This window comes from Lithobates pipiens, unplaced genomic scaffold (genome assembly GCF_037356315.1).
Source record: "Lithobates pipiens isolate NorthernLeopardFrog02 unplaced genomic scaffold, aLitPip1_a1.2 Scaffold_27, whole genome shotgun sequence".
Lineage (NCBI taxonomy): Eukaryota > Metazoa > Chordata > Amphibia > Anura > Ranidae > Lithobates > Lithobates pipiens.
Window position 1 is genome coordinate 7,418,497 of NW_027507788.1, and position 11,600 is coordinate 7,430,096.

Consider the following 11,600-nt stretch of genomic DNA (forward strand, 5'->3'; position numbering starts at 1 on the left):
ATTATAGTATTACTTTAACATTTTTTTTTTCCTTTCTTCCTTTTAGTTAACATATACGGAAAGGGAGACCCTTTTGTCTATGGTAAGTATACTGTCCTGCAAGTATTTCTACAGTCCACCCAGAACTAACATCACATGGAATTGTATACAGTCCACATTACCCGCTGGGTATATACACACACTTGGGGATATGAACCAATGTTTAAAAGGTTGCATAAGTCTAAACATGAGACCAAAAAATAAAAAAAGGGAGGGACAGCTTTGAAGGTGAGAAGAATGGAGGGCTTTGGGTCCGAATGAGGAACTGTCCTAAATCCCAAAATGGGGACAACCGAGAGCTGTGTTAACCGATAATACACTTATGAACTCATTTATTATCTGTTGGCTTTGTGTTTCCTTACAGATTATGACACAGTAAGGATGACGGGGCTAATCCTGGCCATCGTCATGTTTTTTCTGGGGATTATCATCGCTCTTAGTAAGTATCCTCATTCCTTCCCTACCTTAGAAAAATTTTGAATTTGGTAAATAGGAAAATGCTCAAGCTAGGACTCCATCTGCTGGCTATTAGAGATAATTACACTTTTTATATACATCGTTTGGGGGTGCATCTAAAAAGCTATTTTTTTTTCCAGCTCTGCATGCAGTGGTGGATGGGGTTACAAGCCCTGTCAGGTTTTTATACCTGTCCTTGTCCCCACTAGGGAGCTTCACCCCAATTTGTCCTGGTGGGACCTGGACTGAAGTGTGTTGAAAATCCAAAATGTTATGGTTGCCATCAAAACAAAATGAGGTTAAATCTTCCAATAGGGAAACCAGTTCCAGAGATAACTGTCCAAGGGAGGATTTCCCCTCGTTTTTGACCGAAGTCCTCCGACTTCCTGTGCTGCCTGCATGGAAGTCTACCTGAAGGGGCACAGACAGTCCCATAAAAACTCCCTAGTCTATATTAAGTTATGGATTTAAGAGACACTTTAATTCCCCTTATATATAAACCAAGCTGCGGCTGAGGGCTCATTAAAAACAAAACAAAAAAATAAAAATAAAAAAATGTTGTTGAGGTTTCACATTCAAGGAATTCAGTTTGTATTTAGGCCGAGCGTGCCAAACTGTATTGCACTGATACGCATGAGAAAATAAGTGGCTTTTTTGGTCTGTTGACCCATTTCTTCAGATTTAGGTCATTTCTCTTCATAGCACAGCCGAAACGCATACTGGAAGCACATATTTGTATTTATATAGCTCTGACATATACCGCAGCGATGTACGGAGAACACTGAGCCAGTCACATCAGTCTCTGTGCCAGAGGAGCTTACACTCTAATGTCCCCCGCCCCCCTCGCCAGTCACACACTATTATTATATAGTTATACAGCTCTGACATATACCGCAGCGCTGTACAGAGATCACTGAGCCAGTCACATCAGTGTCTGCACCAGAGGAGCTTACACTCTAATGTCCCCCCCCCCCCACAGTCATATCAGTCTCTTTACAGAGGAGCTTACACCCTAATGTCCCCTCCCCCCACAGTCACATCAGTCTCTTTACAGAGGAGCTTACACTCCAATGTCCCCTCCCCCCACAGTCACATCAGTCTCTGTACAGAGGAGCTTACACTCTAATGTCCCCTCCCCCCACAGTCACATCAGTCTCTGTACAGAGGAGCTTACACTCAAATGTCCCCTCCCCCACAGTCACATCAGTCTCTGTACAGAGGAGCTTACACTCTAATGTCCCCTCCCCCCCCCCACAGTCACACACTATTATTATTATTATACAATTACTGTATTTATCGGAGTATAACACGCACTTTTTTACCCTTAAAATCAGGGGTAAATTGTGGATGCGCGTTGTAAGCCGACCCCACTCCCCCCGCTAATTGCAGAGGATTGATCGCCACCGAGATACATATAGCCGAGTGTACTCGGCTAGGCTCGGATCCTCTCGGCTCCACTCACAGTCACGCCCAGTCCCGCCCTATGATGGACATAACACAGGGACTGGGCGTGATTGTGAGCTGAGAGGAGCCGAGTCTACCCAAGTACACTCAGCTTTGTGCATTTCGGCGGCGCTCGGCTCCTCTCGGCTCTGCTCACAGTCACGCCCAGTCCCGCCCTATGATGGACCTAAGACAGGGACTGGGCGTGACTGTGAGCCGAGCTGAGAGGAGCCGAGTCTAGCCAAGTACACTCAGCTATGTGTATGTCGGCTCCTCTCGGCTCTGCTCACAGTCACGCCCAGTCCCGCCCTATGATAGACATAACACAGGGACTGGGCATGACTGTGAGCGGAGCCAAGCCTAGCCAAGTACACTCGGCTATGTGTATGTCGGCGGCGCTCGGCTCCTCTCGGCTCCACTCACAGTCCCGCCATTGGACCTGTGTAATGTCCATCATAGGGCGGGACTGCAAGAGGAGCCAAGCCTAGCAGAGTACACTCGGCTTTGTGTATGTCGGCGGCGCTCGCCTCCTCTCCTCTCGCAATCAGCGGAGATTGGCGCCAAATTGAAATAACAAGGCTGGCTGCAGATGGACACTGATAAGGCTGCATTGATGGGCATTTAAATGTTTTTTTTCCATAAAATTCTCTCCTAAACTTGTGGTGCGTGTTATACGCCGAGAGATACAGATAGCAGTGACATATACCGCAGTGCTGTACAGAGAGCACTGAGCCAAATCACATCGGTCTCTGTACAAGAGGAGCTTACACTCTAATGTCCCCCCCACAGTCACACACGATTATTAATATATTTATGTAGTTCAACATTGGCTCAGTGTTCTCTGTGCAGCACTGTGGTATATGTCAGAGCTATATAAATGTATAATATTAATAATAATAATAATAATAATAATAATAATAATAATAGTGTATGATTGTGGGGGGACATTAGAGTGTAAGCTCCTCTGGTACAGAGACTGATGTGACTGTGGGGGAGGGGACATTAGAGTGTAAGCTCCTCTGGTACAGAGACTGATGTGACTGTGGGGGAGGGGACATTAGAGTGTAAGCTCCTCTGGTACAGAGACTGATGTGACTGTGGGGGAGGGGACATTAGAGTGTAAGCTCCTCTGTACAGAGACTGATGTGACTGTGGGGGAGGGGACATTAGAGTGTAAGCTCCTCTGGTACAGAGACTGATGTGACTGGCTCAGTGTTCTCTGTACTGCACTGCGGTATATGTCACATCAGTCTCTGCACCAGAGAAGCTTACACTCTAAATGCCCCCCCCCCGCACAGTCACATCAGTCTCTGCACCAGAGAAGCTTACACTCTAAATGCCCCCCCCCCCACAGTCGCACACTATTATTATACATTTACATAGCTCCGACATATGCCGCAGAGTTGCACAGAGGATGCTGAGCCAGTTACATCTGTCTCTGCACCAGAGGAGCTTACACTCTAATGTCCCACTACAGCCACACACTATTATTATACACAGCTATAACTCTGACATATACCACAGCGCTGTAGAGAGAACATTTGGACAGTCACATAACTTGTTTGTTACAATATATATGTATTTTTTTCTCAACAGGTAACAAATTCAAATGCAAACAAAGGAATGCAAAGTAAGATCACATTATATTACTATAAAAAAAAAAAAAAAAAAAAATATATATATATATATATATATATATATATATATATATATATATATATATATATATATATATATATATATATATATATATATATTGTGTAACAGAATTTTTAATATATAATTTTATATAATATTTCTAATAAAAAAAATGTTAAATATATTATATTATAAAGGTAACAAATTATAATATATATATATATATATATATATATATTATAAAGTGTGACAGAATTTTTTATATATTATTTCTAATAAAAAAAAATGTTAAATATATTATAAAAAGGTAACAAATTTTATATATTTATTATTATAAATATATAAATATTTGTAGCACTGTATGTGTGTCTTTGTATCACACATCCTCCTTTTTTAATATATATAAAAAATGTATATATTATTTTATATATTATTTATAATAAAAAAATGTTTATATATATATATATATATATATATATATATATATATATATATATATATATATATATATATATATATATATATATATATATATATATATATATATTTGTATTTTAATACTGTATGTGTGTCTTTGTCTCTCCATCGCACTTCCTCCTTTTTCAATATAAAATAAATAAATAATTCATACAAGGTTTTTTTTTTTTTCTTTTTTTTGAACTTGGGCCTAAGCCGGCCAAGACACCTGATGTGCGTCCTGCTGTGCGGAAGGAATAGAATTGAACGGTCTCTTTGTGATCTTATATGAAACCTTCACAACAATAGTCTGTCTGGATAATTGTAGCAGCTCCCCTCCCCCCCCCCCTCTCCAGTGAGGGGTCCCCCCGCTCCCCCCCCCCCCATTGAGGGGGGAGTCTTTATAATGAAATCTCTTCCTTTTCTTCTGGCAGACGTACCCCGGGGGGGGGGGGGGGGGGGGAAGTGCGCAAATAGCAAGTTTATTTTTATGAGCAATTTATTATTCTTTTCAAGGCGGATTGCTGTGCGACACTCTAGGCGATTAATCACCATCTTTCTATATTCCGTGAGGCGCAGTCTTTCCGCGATCAGAGCTTGTGTCTTCTGGTTTTAGTCGCCGCGGTGGTACGAATGGCGGCGAGCAGACGGGCGGCAGCCGTGGGTTACTGCGCTTTGCATGGCTCAAATGCTCGGCCCTGAGGCCCCATTCACACCTGCGTGTTCCCCGGCCACGTGAAAAACGCGCAACGTGCTTGCCGTACCAATTATTGTTAATGGCACCCCCCGAATGCGGTTAGGAAAGGCGCGGCAAAAACTCGCAAACCAGAACACAAAATGCTCCTCCTGCTAACTTCACCATGTTTGTCGCGCATAGCGCAGCCAATCCAGATGAATGGGCGGTCCTTTGCTGTGGCAGGAAAAATAAATATCAGATTAGCACGATGTGCGGATGTAAATGGAGCCTTAAATTGTCAGACGTCCAATTGAATGCCCAGTTAAAACCTACAAAAGCAAGGACCCTTGCTCTCTGTGTGGAAGCAGCGGTCTCTCTACAGAGGTCTGACACGAAGACAGGGGAGGAGGTGGGCACGAGGACAGTAGAGGAGGCGGGCACGAGGACAGGGGAGGGAGTGGGCACAAGGTACAGCTGCGGAGGCGGGCACGAGGTACAGCTGCGGGAACGAGGTACAGCTGCGGGGGCGGGCACAAGGTACAGCTGCGGAGGCGGGCACAAGGTACAGCTGCGGAGGCGGGCACAAGGTACAGCTGCGGAGGCGGGCACAAGGTACAGCTGCGGAGGCGGGCACAAGGTACAGCTGCGGAGGCGGGCACGGCGGACAGCTGCGGAGGCGGGCACGGCGGACAGCTGCGGAGGCGGGCACGGCGGACAGCTGCGGAGGCGGGCACGGCGGACAGCTGCGGAGGCGGGCACGGCGGACAGCTGCGGAGGCGGGCACGGCGGACAGCTGCGGAGGCGGGCACGGCGACAGCTGGGGAGGCGGGCACGGCGACAGCTGCGGAGGCGGGCACGGTGACAGCTGCGGAGGCGGGCACGGCGACAGCTGCGGAGGCGGGCACTGAGGAGGCAGCCACAAGGACAGCTGAGGAGGCGGGCACAAGGACAGCTGGGGAGGCGGGCACAAGGGCAGCTGCGGAGGCGGGCACAAGGACAGCTGCGGAGGCGGGCACAAGGACAGCTGCGGAGGCGGGCACAAGGACAGCTGCGGAGGCAGGCACAAGGACAGCTGCGGAGGCGGGCACAAGGACAGCTGGGGAGGCGGGCATGGCGACAGCTGGGGAGGCGGGCATGGCGACAGCTGGGGAGGCGGGCATGGCGACAGCTGGGGAGGCGGGCAAGGCGACAGCTGGGGAGGCGGGCACGGCGACAGCTGGGGAGGCGGGCACGGCGACAGCTGGGGAGGTGGCTACGGCAACAGCTGGGGAGGCGGGCACGGCGACAGCTGGGGAGGCAGGCACGACGACAGCTGGGGAGACGGGCACGACAACAGCTGGGGAGACGGGCACGACAACAGCTGGGGAGACGGGCACGACAACAGCTGGGGAGACGGGCACGACAACAGCTGGGGAGACGGGCACGACAACAGCTGGGGAGACGGGCACGACAACAGCCAAGGAGGTGGGCACGACAATAGCTGGGGAGGCGGGCACGACAACAGCTGGGGAGGCGGGCACGACAACAGCTGGGGAGGCGGGCATGACGACAGCCAAGGAGGTGAGCATGACTACAGCTGGGGAGGCGGGCACGACGACAGCTGGGGAGGTGGGCACGACCACAGCCGAGGAGGTGGGCACGACCACAGCCGAGGAGGTGGGCACGACGACAGCTGAGGAGCCAGGCATGACGACAGCCGAGGAGCTGGGCACTCTCTAATTCCATTGTAGTAATCCACGCAGCCCTAGACAAGACGAACAAAACCGCGCTGGGTGAGGGGGGGGGGGGGCAGTTAGTCTTGCCTAGGGCGCAGAATAGTCAAGAACCAACCGTGAGCGGGGGGGGGGGATGTGAAGGACCTCTGCAGAGGAACCACTGCTTCCCTACAGAGAGCAAGAATCCTCCTCTACAGTGTCCTGCCAAGGGACCGGCTTTTCTACTCTGTAGCTGCTTTCTAAAGGGAACAAAAACTTTAAGACCTTTGATGAGCCTGGGATGTATTTAGCGGTTTAAAACTAAAAAAAATGTTTAAAAGGTTTAAATTTATTTATGAATGAATTTGATGAATTTTTTCCTCCAATCCGGTGTCACTCTGAGCTCGCTGTCCTCATTCGTCAGTTTTATTAACCGTTTTCCTCATCTTTGTCACAGCGCGTCCGATTCCGATGGGAGGCAGCCGCTACAGACCCAGAGTAAGTGTTCCTCCATCGTTTATAGAGCGATACATTGTTTCATTTTATTTATTTTTTTTAAATACAATTTTTATTTTTTCCCCCTTTAAAGTACATTTGAAGCGCGGAGTTCTCCATCATTTCCCTTTTGAAGTCGGTTTGAATTCTCCTTTTGTTTTTAGTTTTCTTTATATTTTGCAGGTTTTATATCATTTGGCACCGGCTCTGTGTTGAGTCATTTTCTTTTTTTCTTTTTATGTTTTTTTTTTTTTTTTAGCTTATCTTAGTCTTATTGATTCTGTTTGCTGCTACACCCTGTAAGGTAAAGCGCGCCGGCAGACGTCAATCGATGCAAAAAGGATTGCCTTGCATGCAAACTTCACCTCCCAGAGTTCTTTGCAGCCGGTGCTGTAATGGGCGGTTCCTCTTTGCAGCCGGTGCTGTAATGGGCGGTTCCTCTTTGCAGCCGGTGCTGTAATGGGCGGTTCCTCTTTGCAGCCGGTGCTGTAATGGGCGGTTCCTCTTTGCATGTATTATGTAATAAAAAGCGCAGAGGTCAGTATTATGTAATGAAAAGCGCAGAGGTCAGTATTATGTAATGAAAAGCGCAGGAGGTCAGAAGTATAATGAAAAAGTACAGGGGTCAGTAGTATGTAATGAAGAGCGCAGAGGTCTGTAGTTCGTAATGAAAAGAGCAGAGGTCTGTAGTACGTAATGAAAAGCGCAGAGGTCAGTAGTATGTAATGAAAAGCGCAGAGGTCTGTAGTACGTAATGAAGAGCGCAGAGGTCAGAAGTATGTAACAGAGTGCAGAGATCAGTAGTATATAACACAGAGTGCAGAAGTCAGGAGTATGCAGTGCAAAGTATGTAAAAGCATAATTCAAGTGGGCATTAGTATGTAATGCAGAAGTGAGTAGCATGTAATAAAGTGCGCAGAGTTCAGTAGTATGTAATAAAGAGCACAGAGGTCAGTAGTATGTAATGAAAAGCACAAGGGTAAGTATTGTGTAATGAAAAGCACAGGGGTCAGTAGCATGTAATGCAGAGCGCAGAGACCAGTAATATGTAATGCAGCGGTATGCCAAGGAGATAACCTAGCAATGCCCCATTAAATTGAAGAGCTTGAAGAGTGCATGGATAAGTAGTACGCAATGTCGAGTTTTTCGGTCAGTAGTATGTAATGCAAAGTGCAGAGGTCAGTATTATGAAGTGCAGAAGTATGTAATGCAGAGTGCAGAGGTCCGTAGTATTCAGTGCAAAGGTCAGTAGTCTGTAAAGCAGAATTCAAGGGGCCATTTGTATGGAATATGAAATGCAGAGGTCAGTAGTATGTAAAGTAGTATTCGGAGGTCAGTAATATATAATTCGGAGTGCAGTGCTCAGTAGAATACAACACAGGGTGCAGAGGTCAGGAGTATGTAAAGCAGAATGCAAAGGTCAGTAGTATGTAATGCAGAGTGAAGAGGTCAGTAGTATGTAATGCAGAGTGAAGAGGTCAGTAGCATGTAAAGGTGAATTTAGGAGGTCAGTAGTATCTAATTCAGAGTGCAGAGGTCAATAGTATATAATGCAGAGTGCAGAGGTCAGCAGTAAATAATTCAGAGTGCAGAGGTCAGTTGTATCTAATTCAGAGTGCAGAGGTCAGTAGTATCTAATTCAGAGTGCAGAGGTCAGGGGTTGTGCAATGCAAAGTGCATAAGTCAGTAGCATGTAAAGCAGAATTCAAGTGGCTATTAGTATGTAATGCAGAGCGCAGAGGTCAGCAGTATGTATGTACACAATTGTATGTTCTTCTTTCAGTTGATGGCGATTGATCTTTCCCAATGACATCAATGATAACACTATCTCCTCTCTCTCTCTCTTGCAGCTCCCGGTGGTAGCGTATAGTCCCCCAGTCTTGTGCGCTTCCTCATTTCTGCTCTTGGATCCAGTCTCTGCACCCCTCCCCAGGGGGGAAGATGGAAGAGTCTGCTCCTACCACATCAGTGTCCCAGATAGCGTGTTCAATGCATGCGTGAATTCCCCTTATGCGTGACGTTCCCACCCCCCCCCCCCCCCCCCTCTGCACACAGAGCTTCCATTATTCATACAAGAGGACCGATTTTGACACACCGTTTGCCCCCTACCTCCAGGATAGGATAATACAACAAAAAGCTGCAAGACCACGCTCAGGCGGACAGGGGGCGCTGCAGACCCACACTCATAAACTTGCACAGCACAAAGTACAAAAATACTCTCGTAGAACCTGCAACAGGAACAAAAAAAAAAAAAAGCTGCCAAGAGAGAAATTAGACCTCTAGCGTTGTATTTGCACACACACAGACACACACAGACACACACAAAGACGCACACAGACACACACAAAGACGCACACAGACACACACACAGACGCACACAGACACACACACAGACGCACACAGACACACACACAGACGCACACAGACACACACACACGCACGTTTGCACACTACCTCCTTTTAAAGATGTTAATAAAGTTTATTAAAAAGTTTTCGACTATTATATAGGGCAGAGTAGAATCTGAACACTCGACATCCGGTGTTAATGAGGCTTCAGCAGTCATCACTGTGTCAAATATAAAACTCACCCCATAGCTACAGTTTTACTAAATTGTATCTTGAAACTGGTGCAAGTTCCCCCCCCTTAAATGCTATCCGCACTATAATGATGTCATAGTGTGTCGGTTTTCGGCAATGTTTGGCTGTCTCCGTTCCCTTTGGGGCGGAGGCATTGAACTATGACACAGCAAGCTGGAGGCAATTGTCTTCTTTCCCGGCAAGGTCCGGCAGCGTCTGCCGGGCCTTCGCAAAGCGCATGCGCTGCTGGCGTCAGCGGCTGCATACAAAGTAAATATCTCCTAAGCCGTACAGGTTCAGGAGAGATTCATTTTACCTACAGGTAACCATTATTATAGGCCTTATTATAGGCTTACCTGTAAGTAAAAATAAAATAAATAAAATAAAAGAAGGAGGGGTATACAAATCACTTTAAGGGTTGACTTTTAGCAGTTTTCAGAGGCAGCCTAACTGGAAGCTTAAAGGGCCAGGTAACCCCAAAGTTGATGTTACAGTTGGAGGTCACCAGGATGAAACCCTACCAAGATTTTTGGGTCTCTCTGGAGATGATACAAAAAAAAAAAAAAAAAAACTTGATACCTTAGGCTCAGCTTCCACGGGAAGAGTGAGACTCTGGTGACGAAAGCCCTGGCAGATGCAAGAAGCCAGTGTGTGTTGGGGGTGGAAATTTAGCCTGATGGCACTCATAACCGATACATCGGGATGGTGGCAATGACTAAGCCCAAGGGGAACCTGCGAAATACCGACCCACCTCAGCTCCTTTTTGTGTTTGTGAAATCTGCCTAGCAACAGCTTAACAATGGCTACTGGATTCGCCCCACCCCCCACCACCACCACCCAGTTTCCTCGACTCCGCCCGAAGGTCTCTCTTTCTCTCTCGCCAAACGAGTATAATGACGCGCGGACCCAAGAACTTGACCCCCTTTTATTTATTTGTATATAGCATGTGACATAAATATATATCTAGAGTAATATATTGCTGGAAGAAGAGTTATCTATATATAAAAGATATATGCGCATGGTGAGATATGCAAATCATTTTTTTTTTTTGTTTTCTTTTTTCTTTGTTTGATTTCTTTTTGCTCTCCCTCCCCGAGACGCCAGTAAAAAGAATATTTCTATATTTATTGGTGTTGTGTGTTTTATTGCGTTGGGGGGGGGGGATGGGGTAGCTGAAAGCGACCATTGCAGCTCTAAAATCTGAGACTACTCCATATTAGACACATGTAATTGGTTTAGCTCCGAATGCGTTAATTCTGAAACGCTCAAATTTTTCAATTTTCGGAAAGTTCGAAAAGTCGAAATTTGGGAAAGTTCGAAAAGTCGAAATTTGGGAAAGTTCGAAAAGTCGAAATTTGGGAAAGTTCGAAAAGTCGAAATTTGGGAAAGTTCGAAAAGTCGAAATTTGGGAAAGTTCGAAAAGGTTCGAAAAGTCGAAATTTGGGAAAGTTCGAAAAGTCGAAATTTGGGAAGGTTCGAAAAGTCGAAATTTGGGAAGGTTCGAAAAGTCGAAATTTGGGAAGGTTCGAAAAGTCGAAATTTGGGAAGGTTCGAAAAGTCGAAATTTGGGAAGGTTCGAAAAGTCGAAATTTGGGAAGGTTCGAAAAGTCGAAATTTGGGAAGGTTCGAAAAGTCGAAATTTGGGAAGGTTCGAAAAGTCGAAATTTGGGAAAGTTCAAAAAGTCGAAATTTGGGAAAGTTCAAAAAGTCGAAATTTGGGAAAGTTCAAAAAGTCGAAATTTGGGAAAGTTCAAAAAGTCGAAATTTGGGAAAGTTCGAAAAGACAAAAATTGGAAAATTCAAAATTACCAAATTGGAAAATTTGAAAATTCAAAAATTAGCATTGTATTGAATTTTCCAATTTGCTAATTTTTGAATTTTCCAATTCAAAAATTAGGAAATTCGAAAAATCTAAATTAGGAAATTCAAAAAAATCTAAATAAGGAAAGTCGAAAATTCTAAATTAGGAAATTCGAAAATTCTAAATTAGGAATTACGAAAATTCTAAATTAGGAATTACGAAAATTCTAAATTAGGAATTACGAAAATAGGAAATGTGAAAATTCGAAATTTTGTAAAAAATTTGAATATTCAAAAATTTGGAAAAATTTAAAAATCCAAGAATA

The 11,600-nt window shown here is 45.4% G+C and overlaps 1 protein-coding gene across 1 annotated transcript in view; it reads left to right on the forward strand.

The window, feature by feature from the left end:
* The window catches only part of LOC143933465 (sodium/potassium-transporting ATPase subunit gamma-like), a 37,095-nt gene extending 26,498 nt beyond the window's left edge, over positions 1–10,597 (forward strand). Inside the window, exons 2-6 of the mRNA XM_077456370.1 lie at positions 47–82; positions 404–478; positions 3,535–3,568; positions 6,860–6,900; positions 8,748–10,597. Of these exons, the coding sequence (XP_077312496.1) occupies positions 47–82; positions 404–478; positions 3,535–3,568; positions 6,860–6,900; positions 8,748–8,767 (206 nt within the window). The 3' untranslated portion in view covers positions 8,768–10,597. The remainder of the gene's footprint in view (positions 1–46; positions 83–403; positions 479–3,534; positions 3,569–6,859; positions 6,901–8,747) is intronic.
* Positions 10,598–11,600: the final 1,003 nt, after the last annotated feature.